The sequence below is a fragment of the Stegostoma tigrinum genome, chromosome 6 (genome assembly GCF_030684315.1).
Source record: "Stegostoma tigrinum isolate sSteTig4 chromosome 6, sSteTig4.hap1, whole genome shotgun sequence".
NCBI lineage: Eukaryota > Metazoa > Chordata > Chondrichthyes > Orectolobiformes > Stegostomatidae > Stegostoma > Stegostoma tigrinum.
The window spans coordinates 108,090,155-108,109,854 of NC_081359.1; the positions used below are offsets into that span (position 1 = coordinate 108,090,155).

At 47.0% G+C, this 19,700-nt stretch overlaps 1 protein-coding gene across 6 annotated transcripts in view; it reads left to right on the forward strand.

The window, feature by feature from the left end:
* The window catches only part of gdpd5b (glycerophosphodiester phosphodiesterase domain containing 5b), a 203,535-nt gene that overhangs the window by 150,681 nt on the left and 33,154 nt on the right, over nt 1-19,700 (forward strand). For all 6 annotated transcript variants that reach the window (XM_048533552.2, XM_048533551.2, XM_048533554.2 and 3 more), the window contains 4 exons: nt 6,350-6,432; nt 8,354-8,504; nt 10,113-10,334; nt 17,249-17,406. In XM_048533552.2, coding sequence (XP_048389509.1) covers nt 6,350-6,432; nt 8,354-8,504; nt 10,113-10,334; nt 17,249-17,406 — 614 coding nt within the window. The remainder of the gene's footprint in view (nt 1-6,349; nt 6,433-8,353; nt 8,505-10,112; nt 10,335-17,248; nt 17,407-19,700) is intronic.

Here is a 19,700-nt window from a genome sequence, read left to right on the forward strand (position 1 = left end):
AAAGGTTCTGAAGCACCTAATTGTCAAGTGTTTATTTTAAACTTAAGCTGTTTTTCAAGATTTTCAGCTAGCAAATCCAAAGTACTGCACGCACAGAGTACAATTTATCAACATGTGCATTGTTTCTAGGAGCCTAACCTAACTCTGATTTTTAACATGGAATCCTATGGGAAACCATGATTCAATTAAAGCCACTCCACTTAATGCCCTAATTTTCGACATGAAGCGAGGACTCAGTGTACAGACTTAGCACTTTGCTAAAAGTGACAGGCATGTTGTTAAGCTTTTGTCTTGTACTCAGCAGTCACTAGTTTGTAACTGAACTTTCATGTATTTGCTGGAAATATTGCCATGCAAATCAAGGCTCCCTTGCCTGGTTTTTCACAAAGGAATAATTAACGTTTCCTTTTTAAAAGTAAAATGGTATTCTGATGGGTGTAAGGTGAAAAGATTGGACAGTATACCTGTGTTCCTCAGAAATAGGATGTAAAGTCAACTGGTGTTTATCCTTCAGTCAACAAGGTTGGAAGAATGAGAGGTGATCTCATTAAAACATAGAGGATTATTTTTCTCTATCCATTTTTGGGATGTGGGTGTCGCTGGCTGGCCAGCATTTCTTGCCCATCCTTAGTTGCCCTTGAGAATGTGGTGGTGAGCTTAAAGGGCCTGACAGCCTAAAATGTTGAGAGAATGTTTCCCTTTGTAGGAATTAAGAGAATTCATTTAATTATGACTTTGAAACCGTTATCGATTTGTCTCTGGAGTTGTGGGGCGGGGGTGTGGTCCATCTGGTTCACTAATGCAGTTTAGGGAAGGAAACTGCCATTCTTACCTGGTCTGACCTACATGTGACTCCAGACTCTCAGCAATGTGGTTGACCCTTAACTGCCCTCTGGGCAAATAGGGATGGGCAAATAAAATGCTGGCTTAGCCTGTGATGCCCTCATCCTGTGAATGAATGAATAATAGGCACCAATTTAAGATGAGAATGAATTTCACCTCTTGTAGGGTTGAGAGTCTTTGGAACTATTTGCCACAGGGCTGTGGAGACAGACTCCTTGTGTTATATTTAATTGATTTTATTGTTACATGTAGGGTGGCACGGTGGCTCAGTGATTAGCACTTCAGCCTCACAGCACCAGGGACCCGGGTTCGATTCCAGCCTCGGGTAACCGTCTGAGTGCAGTTTGCACATTCTCCCCGTGTCTGCGTGGGTTTCCTCCGGGTGCTCCGGTTTCCTCCCACAGTCCAAAGATGTGCAGGCTAGGTGGATTGGCCATGTTAAATTGCCCATAGTGTTCAGGGATGTGTGGGTTATTGGGGGATGGGTCTGGGTGGGATGCTCCAAGGGGCGGTGTGGACTTATTGGGCTGAAGGGCCTGTTTCCACACTGTAGGGAATCTAATCTAATGTATCAAAATACAGTGAAAAGCATTGTTTACGAGCACTACAGGCAGATCATAGTAAGAAAAGGATATACAGATCAAAAAGCCTTTAGACAAAGGTATAGCATAGGGTGTGCACTAGGTGAGATCAGTGTTAGCAAGATTGGCATTGTTTGAGGCTAGAGAGTCCGTTCATCAGTCTATTAACAGCTGTGGAAAAGCTGCTCCTGAGCCTGCTGGTGCGTGTTCAAGCTTCTGTATCTCTGCCTGATGGAAGAGGTTGTAGGAGATCATTACGGGGGTGCGATGGGTCTTTGGCAGCCTTTCCACAGCAGTGAGCCATGTAAATGGAGTCCATGGATAGACGGTCAGCTTCTGTGATGGTCTGGGCTGTGCTCACAACTTCCTGTAGTTTCTTAGGGTCCTGGGCAGAGCAGTTGCTGTACCAGGCCGCTATGCCCCCAGACAGTGGTGCATCTGTAGAAATTGCTGAGGGTCCTTATGGACAGGCCAAATTTCATAGAACATAGAACATAGAACATAGAACATAGAACATAGAACAGTACAGCACAGAACAGGCCCTTCAGCCCACAATGTTGTGCCGACCATTGATCCTCATGGATGCACCCTCAAATTTCTGTGACCATATGCATGTCCAGCAGTCTCTTAAATGACCCCAATGACCTTGCTTCCACAACTGCTGCTGGCACCGCATTCCATGCTCTCACAACTCTCTGCGTAAAGAACCTGCCTCTGACATCCCCTCTATACTTTCCACCAACCAGCTTAAAACTATGACCCCTCGTGCTAGCCATTTCTGCCCTGGGAAATAGTCTCTGGCTATCGACTCTATCTATGCCTCTCATTATCTTGTATACCTCAATTAGGTCCCCTCTCCTCCTCCTTTTCTCCAATGAAAAGAGACCGAGCTCAGTCAACCTCTCTTCATAAGATAAGCCCTCCAGTCCAGGCAGCATCCTGGTAAACCTCCTCTGAACCCTCTCCAAAGCATCCACATCTTTCCTATAATAGGGCGCCCAGAACTGGACGCAGTATTCCAAGTGCGGTCTAACCAAAGTTTTATAGAGCTGCAACAAGATCTCATGACTCTTAAACTCAATCCCCCTGTTAATGAAAGCCAAAACACCATATGCTTTCTTAACAACCCTGTCCACTTGGGTGGCCATTTTAAGGGATCTATGTATCTGCACACCAAGATCCCTCTGTTCCTCCACGCTGCCAAGAATCCTATCCTTAATCCTGTACTCAGCTTTCAAATTCGACCTTCCAAAATGCATCACCTCGCATTTATCCAGGTTGAACTCCATCTGCCACCTCTCAGCCCATCTCTGCATCCTGTCAATGTCCCGCTGCAGCCTACAACAGCCCTCTACACTGTCAACGACACCTCCGACCTTTGTGTCGTCTGCAAACTTGCTGACCCATCCTTCAATTCCCTCGTCCAAGTCATTAATAAAAATTACAAACAGTAGAGGCCCAAGGACAGAGCCCTGTGGAACCCCACTCACCACTGACTTCCAGGCAGAATATTTTCCTTCTACTACCACACGCTGTCTTCTGTTGGCCAGCCAATTCTGTATCCAAGCAGCTAAGTTCCCCTGTATCCCATTCCTCCTGACCTTCTGAATGAGCCTACCATGGGGAACCTTATCAAATGCCTTACTGAAGTCCATATACACCACATCCACAGCTCGACCCTCATCAACCTTGCTAGTCACATCCTCAAAAAACTCGATAAGGTTTGTAAGGCATGACCTACCCCTCACAAAGCCTGAGTTACCTGAGGGAAAAGAGGCATTACTGTGCCTCCTTGACTGTCCCCTCTACGTGGGAAGTCCAGGATGGCTTTTCGGGGTTATTGTCACTCTGAGAAACTTGATGCTTTTCACTCTCTCAACCTCGGTTCTGTTGATGTAGTTGGGGGTGTGTTCCCCTCCTTCCTTTCTGAAGTCAATGATCAACCCTTTAGTTTTGTTGATGTTGAGGGGGAGGGTGTTCTCATTGCACCGTAAGCAGAAAGAGGCTCTCAATCTTGGAAAGTAGAATGAGGACCATAATAATTGTTATCATATATTGTGCAATTAGATTACAGGGTTAGATACAGAGTAAAGCTCTCTCTGCACTGTCCCCCATAACACACTGTTAGGACAGTAACAGCAACAGGTTAGATACTGAGTACATCCTCTTCTACACATTTCTATTAAGCAAGTGATAAAGATTTGAGAGTACTAAGCAACTGCACTTATCGAGTACAGAAAGTCTCTGATGGTATTAAAGTCTTTTTGCTGAAATATATTTTACATGTTGTCACATTGCCCCATCAAGTGGTCAATTTGAGTAATGCAAGTTTGGAAAACGATAACAATTAACTACTGCAGATGCTGGAAATCGGAAAGAAACACGGAAAAGCTGGAAGAACTGTGGCATGATATTGCAATTATTCTTTTGTTGTTCACATGGGACAAACTGTATCATGGGGTGAATAGACAAGGTCTCTTCCCTCTTTCGGGTCAGAGGGGATAGATATAAAAAGGGGCAACTTTTTCACACAGGGTGATGCATGCCTGGAATGAGGTGCTGGAGGAGGCTGAGACAACTAAAAGACATCTGGATGGGTACATAATGGGAGGGGTTTAGCGGGATATTTAAAAGGCAGACTTGCATTGGTGTAGCACCGTTCACATCCTCAGGAGATCCTAAAATGTTAAATCTTTTTGAAGTGCTTTTGAAGTGTCCTCGCTGTAGTAGGTTTGGAAGCCTGGCAGCCCATATTAGGCACATTATCTTCAGAGGGACGGTGTGGACTTGTGGGGCCAAATGGCCTGTTTCTACACTGTAGGGATTCTATTAAAAAATGAATTCTATGAACTTAGAATACTGTACTTGCTGTTCACAACATGGAGACACACACATAGACACACAGGGTGTCCCATTATCTCTCATATTAGGCACAGCAAGCTCCCACCAGTGTGATAAAGACCATACCTGCTTTTTGTCACATTGAAGGGTCATTGTTGGCCAGGATCTTGGGGTGATTTCATAGAATTGCAACAGTGTGGAAAGAGACCATTTGGCCCATCAAATCTGCACCAACCCTATAAAGCATATCCCATCCAGACACTGGAGCTGGAGTGCTGCAACTGGCCAAAGACGGCAATGTTAGTGTGAGAGCAAGGTGGTAAGTTAGAGTGGCAAATGATTGGAAATTTGAGGACATGCTAGAGACTGAACAGAGATGTACTGCACACCCTGTGTGTCTATGTGTGTGTCTCCATGTTGTGAACAGCAAGTACAGTATTCTAAGTTCATAGAATTCATTTTTTAATAGAATCCCTACAGTGTAGAAACAGGCCATTTGGCCCCACAAGTCCACACCGTCCCTCTGAAGAGCACCCCACCCAGATCCAATACTCCTGCATTTCCATTGTCTAACCCATTTAATCTACACATCCTTGAACACTACTGGCAATTTTGCATGGCCTATCCACCTAGTCTGCACAGCTTTGGACTGCAGGAGGAGGTTTGGGGGCCTAAATCGGACAATGAAGAGGGCAGAGGTCAAAGGGCAGTTGCTCTATCTCCTGCACAGGGATGTGCAATGGGAGGGGAATGAATTGTGGAGGGTGATCGGTGAGACAGCCCAGGTGTTTTACAGGGAACAGTCCCTGTGGAATACTGATGGTGGAGGGAAAAACATTTGTGATGGCATCCTGTGGAAAAGATGGAGGCTGATACTTTGGAATGGGGAAACAAGCAGGGTGGAATGTGAGAGCAAGGAGAAACCCATCGCCTTTCCTAAAGGAATTGCGTCGGACATGGTTCAGGACCCTGTCTATGAGGGGGACTTTCCGTTTGAGCAAGTGGTTTATGATACACAGTATCGTTGGAGCGTACACGAGAGAGAATGGAATGCACTTCTTACAGGAGGCAGGGTGTGAAGGGGAAAATAAAATTGTCAAAATAATAGTGGGGGTCAGTGGGTTTTGTAGTGGATATTAATGAATGAAGCTGAGGAATTGAATGCTGGGACAAGTTTGAAAGGATGAATGGCTTTCCCTCATTTTGATGAAACGAACAGATTATCAACACTTGAAATTATTGGTCCACCAGAAATGAAACGCTGTCTTATGAGGAGAGATTGAACAGTTTATGTCTATACTGTCTAGAGGTTTTTAAATTTATTTGTTCGCAAGATGCGGGCATCACTGGCTGGGCCAGCATTTATTGCCTGTCAATAACAACCTGGGCAGCAGTTGAGAGTCAACCATGTTGCTGTGGGTCTGGAGTCACGTGTAGGCCTGACTGGATGAGGATGGGCAGACATCCTTCCCTGGATCAATAGTCTAGTGATAATACCATTGGCTCCCCTATTTAGACGAATGTGAGGAGATCTAATTGAGGTCTCTGAAATGCTAAAGGCATCAATAAAGATGACACAGATTGGGTGTTTTGTCACTTGCAGCGATCTAGAATGGAAAGGTGTTAGGGTAAGGAACGGCAGAATCAAAACAGAGATGGGGAGAAATTACTTCTCTTAAAAAGTCATGAATCTTTGGAATTCACTATCCCAGAGTGTGGTGGATGCTGGGACACCTGAGTACATTTAAGGAGGAGATAAACAGATCTTTAATTAGTAATGGATTGAGGAGTTATGGGGGAGTGAGCAGGAAAGTGGAGTTGAGGCAGAGATGAGATCAGCCATGATAATATTGAATGGTGCAGCAGGTTTGAGGGGCTGAATGGCCTATTTCTGCTCCTGGTTCTTTTGCCCCTTGGGGTGCTGGATGGAGGGGGTGGTGAGTTGGGGGAAGGCTGTTATTTAACTGAGTTTGCCTGAGCGCAGTCAAAACCAGGAAGAGGCCATCTCGGCTTTGGAAACACACGCGTCCTGATTTCCTGGCTCTCTGATCTGACCCCGTCTTTTGAATTCCCTTTCCCCACAGCTGGCTCCGGAGAACACCCTGATGTCATTCCAGAAAGCAGCCGAGTGGCGAGCTGATGGTTTCAACATCAACGTGACCATCAGGTGAGATCAGACACTTCGCTGAAAACCCAGACGGGGATCTCTAACTCATTGTCCTTCACCTTCAAAGAGATTTTGCCCCGTAACACTGCTGTTAGCAACATGGGCTTGATGGTTCTGTTGAGTGATTTCTGTCCTGCTGTCTCTCAGCCTTAGGATAAGCGGACAATCATTCAGGATAATAAGAGGGCAGAAATGTCTTTGCTTGGTGTTGTGAATCCATGGAATTATATACCCTACAGAGCTGCAGGCGCTCCATTATTGGAAGCATTTCGGTTGAGGTAGACAGCGTTTTCATTTCTCGGTGAATCAGAAGTTCTAGGCAGGGAGTGGAAAAGCTGGGTTAAGTCAGAAACGTCAGAACTTAGAGCAGGAGTCCTTAGAGACTGCTCCGCCATTATAAATTCATGGAATCATGCAGCATGGAAACAGACCCTTTGGCCCAACTTGTCTATGCTGATCATGTTCCCAAACTAAACTACTCCCGCTTGCCTGCTCCTGGCCCATTTCCTTCCAAACCTTTCCTATTCATCGAAATGTCTTTTTAAATGTTGTGATTGTACCCACATCCACCACTTCCTCAGGAGGCTCATTCCAAATGTGAACCACTCTCTGAAAAACTTAAAAACAAATTGCCCCCATGTCTTCTTTTTAAAATCTCTCTCCTCTCGCCTTTAAAAATATGGCCCCAAGTCCCGAAATTCCCCATCCTAGGGAACAGACAGCTACCATCAACTTTACCTATACCCCTCATGATTGTATAAACTTCCCAACCTCCTATACTCCAGTGAAATAAGTTCAATATGATTGTGGCTGATCCACTATGTCAATATCATATTCCCTTCCCCATTCCCATCCCTTCATGCCTTCAAAATCTAAAAATGTATCCGTCTATATGGTAGGTGGATGGCCTAGTGGTATTATCACTGGCTTGTTAATCCAGGGACCCGGATAATGTTCTGAGGACCCACCATAGCAGATGGTGGAATTTGAATTCAATTAGTATCTGGAATTAATGGTCAAATGATGACTGTGAATCCATTGTCAATTGTCAGGAAAAACCCATCTGGCTCACTAATGCCCTTTAGGGAAGGAAATTGCCATCCTTACCTGGTCGGTTCTACATGTGACTCCAGACCCACAGCAATGTGGTTGATTCTGAACTGCCCTCTGGTCAATTAGGGATGGGTAATAAATGCTGCCTGGCCAGCCATGCCATCATTCCGTGAATGAAGAAAGGTAAATGAAGACATTCAGTGACTTGTCCTCCCCTTCCTTATCTGGTCTGGTCTGTGTGCGTACTCTCACTCTCACTTAGGCACATTTCATTCACATACTTACACAGGCCATCCCACACACCAATGCTCTCACATACTATCCCTTTCTGCCCCATCACAAACAAGGCGTGACTTCCCAACACCCACTCACTCAGCTGCCCCTCTTCAAGTTTCTAGCTGGGCTGCTGTCCATCTGATGCAGGGGCCCCCACAATGACCTCCAGGAAGGAATTCCAGGATTTTAATCCAGCGGCACTGCAAGAACAGTGATATGTTTCCAAGTCAGGACGGTGCATGGCTTGGAGGGGGACTGGAAGGTGGTGGTGTTCCCATTGTATCTGCTGCCCTTGTCCTTCTAGATGGAAGTGGTCATGGGTTTGGAAGGTGCTGTCTGAGGATCTTTGGTGAATTTCCGCAGTGCATCTTGTAGATCGTACACACTGCTGCTGCTGAGTGTCAGTAATGGGGGGAGTGGATGTTGAAGGTGAACAATGTGGTGCCAAATCAAATAGGCTGCTCTGTTCTGGTTAGTGTCAATTTTGGTATTGCCTGTGTGCTGTTAGCTGGTCTAGTTTGGAGACGTATGGTATTGGCCAACATGCAGCTGATCGCTCGTTGCCTGTTTATGCTTTACGTTCCCACTTTAGCTATGACGGTGTTCCATTCCTGATACATGACACAACACTGAGGCGGACAACCAATGTAGAGGAGCTGTACCCCAACAGGGTCTTTGACAATGCCGCCATGTTCAACTGGACCAACCTGCAGATGCTGAATGCTGGCCTCTGGTTCTTTCAGGTAGGTTCCCCACCACACTCGGGTTTCCCTGCTTCCCTCCACGTGACAATTTCCCTGTCTTCCCTCCCTCTGCCGGGACTACAGCCAAATAAAGGGGGATCAGAATGCCCTGACCCCATTCTCTTCCCAACCACTTAATTTTCCTGGGAATTGCTCTCTGCCTTTAATCCCAAATTGCTTCCTTTTTTTGAATTCATGTGTGGTATGTGAGCATCTCTGGCTGGGGCAGCATTTATTGCTTGTCCCTAGTTGCCCGTTGAGAAGGTGGTAGTGGACTGCTGCCTTAAACTACTGCAGTCCATGCACTGTAGGGTTACTCAGAATGCCCTTAAGGAGAGAATTCCAGGATATGGACCCAGTGACAATGTCATGTTTATTCCCAAGTCAGCATGGTGAATGGCTTGGAGGTGTGGTGTTCCCCTCTATCTTCTGCCTTTGTCCTTCGAGGTGGAAGTGGTCATGGGTTTGGAGTGTACTTTCAAAGGATCTCTGGTGAATTCCAGCTGTGCATCTTGTAGATAGTACACACTGCTGCTACTGAACGTCAACGGTGGGGGGAGTGGATGCTTGTGGATGTGGTGCCAATCAAGTGGCTGCTTTGTCCTGGGTGGTGTCAAGTTTCTTGTGTAGTTGGAGCTATCCCCATCCATTCCTGACTTGTGCCTTATAGATAGTGGGCACAGGCTTTGGGGAGTCAGCAGGTGAGTTATTTGTTGCAGGATTCTTAGCCTGTCATCTACAGGTTCAATGCATCCCTTCTTCAGCTCTGGACTATTCCAACACACTCCTGGCTGACTTTTATAAACTTGACCTCATCCCAAACTCCTGCCATCTGAGTCCTAGCCTACCCCAAGTCTTCATCTTCTGATCCACATTGGCTCCTGAGCAAGCAATGTCTTGACCTTGAAGTACTCAAACCCCTCCATATCTTTGCCTGTCCCCCTCTTCATGATGTCTTCGAACTGAGTGTCCTCCAATGTCCTGCACGCCTTCAGTTTTGCCCTGGTTTTAATTCCTGAAGCTTTTGCTGTTGAGCTTCCAGTTGTTGAGGCCTGGAGCTCATTCTGCAAACACACCTTCGCTCATTTCATTTGCTCTTTACGAACGTCCCACTACTGGAGTCACAGTCATACATCCTGGAAACAGACCCATGGGTCCAACCAGTCCATGCTGACCATTGTCCCAAATTAAACTAATCCTACCTACCTTTATCCTGGTCCATATCCTTCCAAACCCCTCTTATTCTTGTACTCATCCAAATATCTTTGAAATACCTACATCCACCACTTCCTCAGGAAGTTCATTCCACACGTGAACCGCCCTCTGTGTTTTTAAAAAAAAATCAATTGTCTAGTCTTATATCTAATTTAAATCTTTCTCCACCTGCCTTTGCAGCCCATGCAATTTAAATTGACCGAATAGATCTGATTATTCAAAATGATTGAATAAATCTGGAATTGAAAACGAGTCAGGAACGGTTCCTGCTCCTCTGATGCTGCCCGGCCTGCTGTGCTTCTCCAGCTCCACACTATGTTAACCCAGGAAACTATCGCCCACTTGTCGTAGAAATGTTTGCATTTTAATTAGTGTTTGTGTTGCCGGTTTTAGGAGGACCCATTCTGGACAGCACAAGCTCTCTCACAGAAAGACAATGCGGAGGCTTTGAACCAGTCACTGTGTAGACTGGCAGATGTGCTCAGCCTGGCGGTGCACTGGAACAAAAGTGTGATGGTGAACCTCAGGAGACCACCCCCTGAACATCCCTTCTACACTTCCTGGATCAACGTCACCCTGGAAACCATCCTGGAGTCCGGAATTGCCCAGGACCTGGTGAGCCATTGGTTGCCATCACAGTCTAGCTTTAGACCGTTCATATAATCATAGCGTCCCTGCTGTGTGAAAGCAGTCCATTTGGCCCATCAAGTCCACCCCACACCACACCTCAGAGCATCCTACCCACACCCTTACCCTGTCCCTGTAACCCTGCATTTTTCCCCGTGGATAATCGATGGATGCTATGGGGCTATTTAGCCTGGCCAATCCAGCTAGCCTGCACATCTTTGGACTGTGGGAGGAAACCAGAGCACCCAGAGGAAACCCAAGCAGACACACGGAGAATGTGCAAACTCCACACAGACAGTCACCTGGGGCTGGAATTGAACCTGGGTCCTTGGCGCTGTGAGGCTGAAGTGCTAACCACTGAGCCACCATGCCACCCAGTTGTAACCAAGAAAAGAAATTTGACACAAGTGATGTGGAGGTGCTGGTGCCAGATTGTGGTGAGCAAAGTTAGAGGTCACACGACATCAGGTTATAGTGCGACAAGTTGGTTTGAAATCTCAAACTTTCGGGCACTTTCAACTAAACCCGTTAGACTATAACCAGGTGTCTTGTCGCTTCTGACTTTGACATAGAAAGGCAGAGAATAGGAGCACAAATAGGCATTTGGTCCTTTTTGTGAGCCTGCTCCACCATTCAATATGATCATGGCTGATCACCCAACTCGGTCCCCTTTTTCTCCCCAAATCCCTTGATCCCTTTAGCCCCAGGAACTAGGTCTAACTCCCTTCTGGAAAACCATTGTGTTTTGGCCTCACCTGCTTTCTGAGGCAGAGAATTCCACAGGCTCCCCACTCTCTGGGTGAAGACATTTCTCCTCGTCTCAGTCATAAATGGCCTGCCATGTGTCCTTAACCTGTGACCCCAACTCCGCACCCCTCCACCCCCCTCCCCACCATCCCACTGGTTCCTGACTCCAGAGTCATTGGGAGCGTCTTTCACGCTGTCTCGTCCAGTTAGATGTGGATGGGAAATAATTGTCTGATCCATCAACAAGAATTTACAGCATTTTCATTTAATTAACACAATGAAACCTGCCAATGAGCTCCCCAGGAACAATATCACAGAGAACTTGACACTGAATTGTGTGAATCAAACAGAGGAGATAGTAAGAATTTGGGGTGGCACGGTGGCTCAGTGGTTAGCACTGCAGCCTCCCAGTGCCAGGGACCCAGCTTCAATCCCATCCTTGAGCGACTGTCTGTGTGGAGTTTGCACATTCACCCTGTGTCTGCACGGGTTTCCTCAGAGTGCTCCAGTTTCCTCCCACAGTCCAAAGATGTGCAGGCTAGGTGGATTGGCCAGGCTAAATTACCCGAAGTGTTCAGGGGTGTGTGGGTTACAGGGGGATGGGTCTGGGTAAGATTCCTCAAGGGGCGGTGTGGACTTGTTGGGCTGAAGGGCCTGTTTCCACACTGTAGGGAATAGAATCTAATCTGAAAAAACTGCCGATGCTGGAGTCAGCGATAACAGTGTGGAGCTGGGGGAACACAGTGGAGGGGTCAGAAATAAATAGAAAGGAGGGGTGGGGCTGGGGAAGGTAGGTTGGTTGGTGGTAGGTGAGTGCAGGTAGGGAGTGGTGGGGATTGATTAGTGAGGTGGGAGGGGCAGATAGAAGATGGACAGGTTGTGTCAGGTCAAGGGGTAATGGGTGACTTTAACTTTCCTAATATTGATTGGAACCTCCTTCGAGCAGAAGATTTGAATGGAGCTGTTTTTGTAAGGTGTGTTCAGGAGGGTTTCCTAATGCAGTACGTTGACAGGCCGACGAGGGGAGAGGCCATTCTAGACTTGGTGCTCGGAAACGAGCCGGGGCAGGTATCAGATCTTGTGGTGGGAGAGCATTTTGGTGATAGTGACCATAACTGCCTCACATTCTACATAGCTATGGAGAAGGAGAGGATTAGGCAGAATGGGAGGATATTTAATTGGGGAAGAGGAAACTATGATGCGATTAGACATGAGTTAGGAAGCATGGACTGGGAGCAGTTGTTCCATGGTAAGGGAACTATAGACATGTGGAGACGGTTTAAGGAACAGTTGTTGGGAGTGATGAGTAAATATGTCCCTCTGAGACAGGCAAGAAGGGGTAAGATTAAGGAACCTTGGATGACGAGAGCGGTGGAGCTTCTAGTGAAAAGGAAGAAGGTAGCTTACATAAGGTGGAGGAAGCTAGGGTCAAGTTCAGCTAGAGAGGATTACATGCAGGCAAGGAAGGAGCTCAAAAATGGTCTGAGGAGAGCCAGGAGGGGGCACGAGAAAGGCTTGGCAGAAGGAATCCGGGAAAACACAAAGGCATTTTACACTTACGTGAGGAATAAGAGAATGGTCAAAGAAAGAGTAGGGCCGATCAGGGATAGCATAGGAAACTTGTGTGTGGAGCCTGAGGAGGTAGGGGAAGCCCTAAATGAGTTTTTTGCTTCTGTCTTTACGAAAGAAACCAACTTTGTAGTGAATGAAACCTTTGAAGAGCAGGTGTGCATGCTGGAATGGATAGAGATAGACGAAGCCGATGTGCTGAAAATTTTGTCAAACATTAAGATTGACAAGTCGCCAGGCCCGGATCAGATTTGTCCTCGGCTGCTTTGGGAAGCGAGAAATGCAATTGCTTCGCCACTTGCGAAGATCTTTGCATCCTCGCTCTCCACTGGAGTCATACCTGAGGACTGGAGAGAGGCAAATGTAATTCCTCTCTTCAAGAAAGGAAATAGGGAAATCCCCGGCAATTATAGACCGGTAAGTCTCACGTCTGCCGTCTGCAAGGTGTTAGAAAGGATTCTGAGGGATAAGATTTATGACCATCTGGAAGAGCATGGCTTGATCAAATACAGTCAACACGGCTTTGTGAGGGATAGGTCATGCCTTACAAACCTTATCGAGTTTTTTGAGGATGTGACTAGAAAAGTTGATGAGGGTCGAGCTGTGGATGTGGTGTAAATGGACTTCAGTAAGGCATTTGATAAGGTTCCCCATGGTAGGCTCATTCAGAAGGTCAGGAGGAATGGGATACAGGGGAACTTAGCTGCTTGGATACAGAATTGGCTGGCCAACAGAAGACAGCGAGTGGTAGTAGAAGGAAAATATTCTGCCTTGAAGTCAGTGGTGAGTGGAGTTCCACAGGGCTCTGTCCTTGGGCCTCTACTGTTTGTAATTTTTATTAATGACTTGGACGAGGGAATTGAAGGATGGGTCAGCAAGTTTGCAGACGACACAAAGGTCGGAGGTGTCGTTGACAGTGTAGAGGGCTGTTGTAGGCTGCAGCGGGACATTGACAGGATGCAGAGATGGGCTGAGAGGTGGCAGATGGAGTTCAACCTGGATAAATGCGAGGTGATGCATTTTGGAAGGTCGAATTTGAAAGCTGAGTACAGGATTAAGGATAGGATTCTTGGCAGCGTGGAGGAACAGAGGGATCTTGGTGTGCAGATACATAGATCCCTTAAAATGGCCACCCAAGTGGACAGGGTTGTTAAGAAAGCATATGGTGTTTTGGCTTTCATTAACAGGGGGATTGAGTTTAAGAGTCGTGAGATCTTGTTGCAGCTCTATAAAACTTTGGTCAGACCACACTTGGAATACTGCGTCCAGTTCTGGGCACCCTATTATAGGAAAGATGTGGATGCTTTGGAGAGGGTTCAGAGGAGGTTTACCAGGATGCTGCCTGGACTGGAGGGCTTATCTTATGAAGAGAGGTTGACTGAGCTCGGTCTCTTTTCATTGGAGAAAAGGAGGAGGAGAGGGGACCTAATTGAGGTATACAAGATAATGAGAGGCATAGATAGAGTTGATAGCCAGAGACTATTTCCCAGGGCAGAAATGGCTAGCACGAGGGGTCATAGTTTTAAGCTGGTTGGTGGAAAGTATAGAGGGGATGTCAGAGGCAGGTTCTTTACGCAGAGAGTTGTGAGAGCATGGAATGCGTTGCCAGCAGCAGTTGTGGAAGCAAGGTCATTGGGGTCATTTAAGAGACTGCTGGACATGCATATGGTCACAGAAATTTGAGGGTGCATACATGAGGATCAATGGTCGGCACAACATTGTGGGCTGAAGGGCCTGTTCTGTGCTGTACTGTTCTATGTTCTATGTTCTATGTTCTAAGGTGGCAGGGATGAGAGGAAGGGTCGGTCATGGGATGAGGCTGGGGGAGGTGGGAGATTTTGAAACGGCAGAATTCCATGTTTAGGCCATTAGGCTGTAGGCTCCCAAGGCAGAATGAGAGGTGCTGCCCCTCCAGTTGGCAGGTAGCACTGGAGGAGGCTCAGGATGGGCATGTCGCCTGTGAAGTGGGAGGAGGAGTTGAAGTGGTTCGCGACTGGAAGGTGGTGGTGTTTGTCGCAAACAGATTGTAGGTGCTCTATAAAACTGTCTCCGAGCCTCCGCTTGGCCTCTCTGATAGAGAGGAGGCTACATTGGGTGCAACGGATGCATTCGGCCACAGTAGTGGATGTGCAGGTGAACCTCTGTCTCATGTGAAAGGTTTAGTTTTGTGCCTTGTAGGCGAGGTGGGGGGAGGCTGCGGTAGGTGTGGGGGCAGCTGTTGCACTTCCTGCGGCTGCGGGAAAGGGTGCCGGGAGTGTTGGGGCTAGTGGGGAGTGTGGAGCGGATGAGGGAGTCGTGAAGAGAGCGGTCCCTCCAGAAGGCAGATATGGGTGGGGAGGGAAATATAATCTTTGGTTGTGGGGTTGGATTGGAAGTATCTGAGAATGATGCGTCGGATATGGAGGTTGGTGGAGTGATATAAGAGGACAAGGGGTTTCTGTCTTTGTTGCAGGGAGGGGGTGTGCGGGATGAGTTGTGGGAAACGCAAGAGATGTGATTGAGGGCATTTTTGACCACTGGAGGGGGGAAGTTGCAGTTTTTGAAATAGGAGGACATTTGGGATGTTTGGGAGTGGAATGCCCCATTTTGGGAGCAGACGCGGCAGAGGAGGAGGAATTGGGAGTAGGGGGATGGCATTCTTGCAGGAGGATGGGTGAGAGGCAGTGTAGTCCAGGTAGCTGTGGAAGTCGGTGGGCTTGAAATAAATGTTGATTTCAAGGCGATTTGTTTCTGGACTGAAGTAGAGGGGGGAAAGACAGAGCCAAGGTAAGTGGAGATAAGTTCAGCAGGGTGGGATCAGGCAGCGAAAATGTGTCGGACAGGGCAGTTGGGCATAGGGATTTTGGGAAGGAGATAGAAACGGGCGATGTGGTGTTGAGCAACAATGATGTTGGAGGCTGAGGGCGGGAGGTCACCTGAGGTGATGAAGTTGTGAATGGCTTGAGGGGTGGCGTCCTGATTTGAGGGGGCGATAGGAGGCGGCATCAGAGTTGGCGCCTGGTCTTGGCTACATTAAGGTCAGTGTGTCATTCGGCTCCGTGGTACTGTTCGGTCGTTTGATAAGGTTCTTGTTGATGATGTTGTGGCCTTAACTCTGCTAACCCTCCTAACCGTCAACTCTTTTGCTCTGTCAGATAACTGTCTACCTCAGCCTTAACTGTATTCAGTGACCCTCCAGAAATATATGGGGAAAAGCGTTCCACAGAGACACAGACCCTCCGAGAGAAGAAATTTCTCCTCCTCTCCATCTACAGTATTGTTGTGGCAGGGCCTCAGGACCCTGGAGTGGCGTTGTGTGGATGTCCCAGAGAATACTCCACTTAACTAGCTCTGTAAGAGTTAATTAGACTGGAGAAAGTGTGTGTATAAGAGAAGCAAGTGGAGAGAACAGTGTCACTAATGTAATAGTAAGACCGGAGCCTGGTCTTGCATAGGAGTTACAGTAGGATATTCTTGGGCTGGAGTAATTAAGCCGTGAAGAGGGATTTGATTAGGACAGAGTGAAAGAAAGTGAGGCTGGGGTGGGGGAAACCTGATTGGGGTGTACAAAGGGCGCACTGGACTAGTAATGGTGAGATTTCTCACACATCTAGCCTCTCCAATCTTAAGGTCCAATGACTCAGTGGTTAGCATCAGGGACCTGGGTTCCTCTGAATTTCGCTGAATGACCCTCTGTCATTCAATGAGATTGTGTCTGGTCTGATAATCCTCAACTCCCCTCTTCTTTTCCACATAACCCTTGATTCTCTGACTGATTAAAAATCTATCTCAGCCTTGAACATATTTGATGACCCAGCCTCGACATCCCTCCACAGATTCACTCCCTTCTCAGAAAAAAAAGTCTGCTGTTCTCTGTCTTAAATATGTCGCCCCTTACTCTGAGATGGTGCCCTCTGGTCCTAGGCTCTCCCACAAGGGGAAACCACCTTTCCACATCTACCCTGTCAATTCCTCTGAGAATCTTGTATATTTCAATAAGGTCACCTCTCATTCTTCTAAACTTCAATGAGTTCAAGCCAATCTTCCCAACTCTCCTCATAAGACAGTGCCTCAACACCCGATAACAGGCTGGTGAACTTTCTCTGGACTGCCTCCAATTCCTCCTTTTTAGTTAAGGAACCCAGAACTGTTCACAATATTCCCACTGTGCTAACACCTTGATTTTAAAATGCTTGTCTTTGATTTTCCATTGCTACTTGTCTGTTTGGCCCACTCTATCTCTGTGATCACCTCCAGCCCCACATTTCCTATGCTACTCCTGCGTTTGCCAGATTTGAGCTGCCTCCCCATTGGTGGCCATACTTTTAAATGCCTGGGCCAAAAGCTGTGGAAATCCACACCATCACTGCGCACCCTCCCCACACTCACCGCTGCCACTCCAAATTCTCCATGTCTCTATCCCCCTCTCCTCTCTGTTAAGAGGTTTCCTTGAATCCAAGTACCTTCCCAAGTGTGTGACCATGCGTCCTGATGCCTCCTCGTGTGACATTGCATCAGATGGTCTGTGGTCGAGGCACTATGCAAATGATCACCTCCATACCACGTGTTATTGGTTGTGAGCTCTTGACTGTCTGTCTGCTTTTCAGGTGATCTGGCTCCCGGAGGAAGACCGATGGATGGTTCGCCAAGTGGCGCCAGGTTTCCAGCAGATGTCCTCTGTGAAACAAAATGCGACAGCGCTACACGAGCAGGGCATCATGGGGTTAAACCTGCGATACAATAAGGTCAATGCGGAGGAGGTGCGGTACGTCTGACTGCTGAAGTCTTTGACATTGCCCATTTTTTTAAACTCAATAGTGGGCATCTCTGGCTGAGTCAGCCATTAAAGTCCAGAGTGTAGTTAATAATCACATTGCTGTGGGTTGTGTTGAGGCCAGACCAAGTAAGGATGCCAGATTTCCTTCCCTAAAGGACATTGGTGAACCAAATGTGGTTTTCTTTCCCAACAATTGATCAACAGGTTCATGGTCATCTTTAGGATCTTAATTCCAGATATCTTTTGAATTTGAACTCCACCATCTGCTGTGGTGGGATTCGAACCCGTGTCCCACCTCTGAAGAAAGGTCCTTGGACTCAACATTTTCTGTCTCCGCAGATGCTGCAAGACCCTCTGAGTTTCTCCGGCAATTTCAGCTTTTATTCCCCAGGGCATGACTTAGATCTCTGACTTAATAGTTTAGCAATAATACTACGGAGAATTTATTCCATAGAGATATCCAGTCCGTGCTAATGGCTGTATTGGGTACAATTCTAGGAGCTACTTCATTCCTTTTAACTAACGTTCCTCTCCACTTAGCAATAGGGTTAGGGGTTAGGCCCTTTAGATCCCTGAAGCCCTTCCTTGATTCAGTGAGATTGTGGCTGATATGTGACCGAATTCTATATACCTGCCACCAGTGAGATGGTGGCATAGTGGTAATGCCAGTAATCTGGATCCCAAGGCTAATGGTCTGTGGGCATGAGATTGAATCCCACCATAGCCGATGGTGAGCTGTGAATTCAATAAAATCTGGAACGTACTGTTAGCTTAATGTAATCATTGTTCTAAAACCTGCCTGGCTCATTATTGTCATAGCCATCCAGCACAGAAACAGACCCTTCAGCCCAACCAGGCCCATGCCAACCATAATCCCCAACTAAACCAGGGGCACCTGCCTGCTCCTGGCCCATATCCTCCAAATCTTTCCTATTCATATACCTATCCAAATTCTTTTCCATGTTGTAATTGTACCCACATGCTCCACTTCCTCTGGAAGTTCATTCCACGTGCGAACCACCCTCTCCGTTTTTAAAAAAAAAAATTTGCCCCCTTTTTTTCTCGCATTAAAAATATTCCCCCTAGTCTTAAGCCCTGCTTCTAGGGAAAATACACCTATCATTAACCCCATCTATACCCCGCATGAATTTTTTTCAATCTTTAAAGTCCCTCTCAACCTCCTAACTTCCAGTGAAAGAAGTCCCAGCCTATCCAGACTTCGTTTATAACTCAAACCTTCCATGACCTGGCAACATCCTGGTAAATCTCTTCTGAACTTTCTCCAGCTTAATATCTTTCCTATAACAGGGCGACCAGAATTGAATGGTTCAGGTGGCAGTGGCTCAGTGGTTAACACTGCTGCCTCACAGCGCCAGGGACCCGGGTTCAATTCCACCCTCGGGGCACTGCCTATGTGGAGTTTGCACATTCTCCCTGTGTCTGCGTGGGTTTCCTCCGGGTGCTCCAGTTTCCTCCCACAGTCCAAAGATGTGCAGGCTAGGGTGGATTGGTCAAGCTAGATTACCCATAGTGTTAAGGGGTGTGTAGATTAGGTGGGTTATCAGGGGGAATGGGTTTAGGGGATGCTTTGAGGGTCTTTGTGGACTTTTTGGGCTGAAGGGCCTGTTTCCACACTCTGGGGATTCTATCATTTGAACACTGTACTCCTGACAAGGCCTCCTCAATGTCCTGTACAGTTTCATCCTTAAGGGAGGGAATCTGCTGTCCTTACCTGGTCTGGCCTACATGCGACTCCAGACCCACGATGTGTTTGATTGTTAATAATAAATGCTGGTTTAAGGAATGGCACCCACATCCCAAGAACAAATAAAAAAAAAATTTCAGCTGCTTCAGTTGTTCCAGCTTGAAGTGATAATGTAGTATACCTTGCTCCTAAATCATCATAATGTAAATCTATCAGTTTTGTGTTGCAATGAAATAAATTTATTTGTTTGCGGGATGTGGATATTACCGGCCGGAACAGCATTTACTGCTCATTGCTGGCCGAGTGTGAGAATGTGATGGTGAGTGTCTTTTGCTATATACGGCAGTCCTTGGCGGACTGCCTACACCCACGGTGCTATTACAGGGTGAGTTCCAGGAATTTAACCCAGTGGCAGGGAAGGAATTTTGAACCTAATAATAAATGTCTGGGTAACAACAGCTGTTTGCAGCAGGCAATTCTGAAGTTATGCCATTCTTTGTGGTTCCCTTGTGGAAAAAGTTGCTATAATTTTGAGACTCTGCGTAGTGGTTATGGACTTCTCAGCCTCCAAAATAGG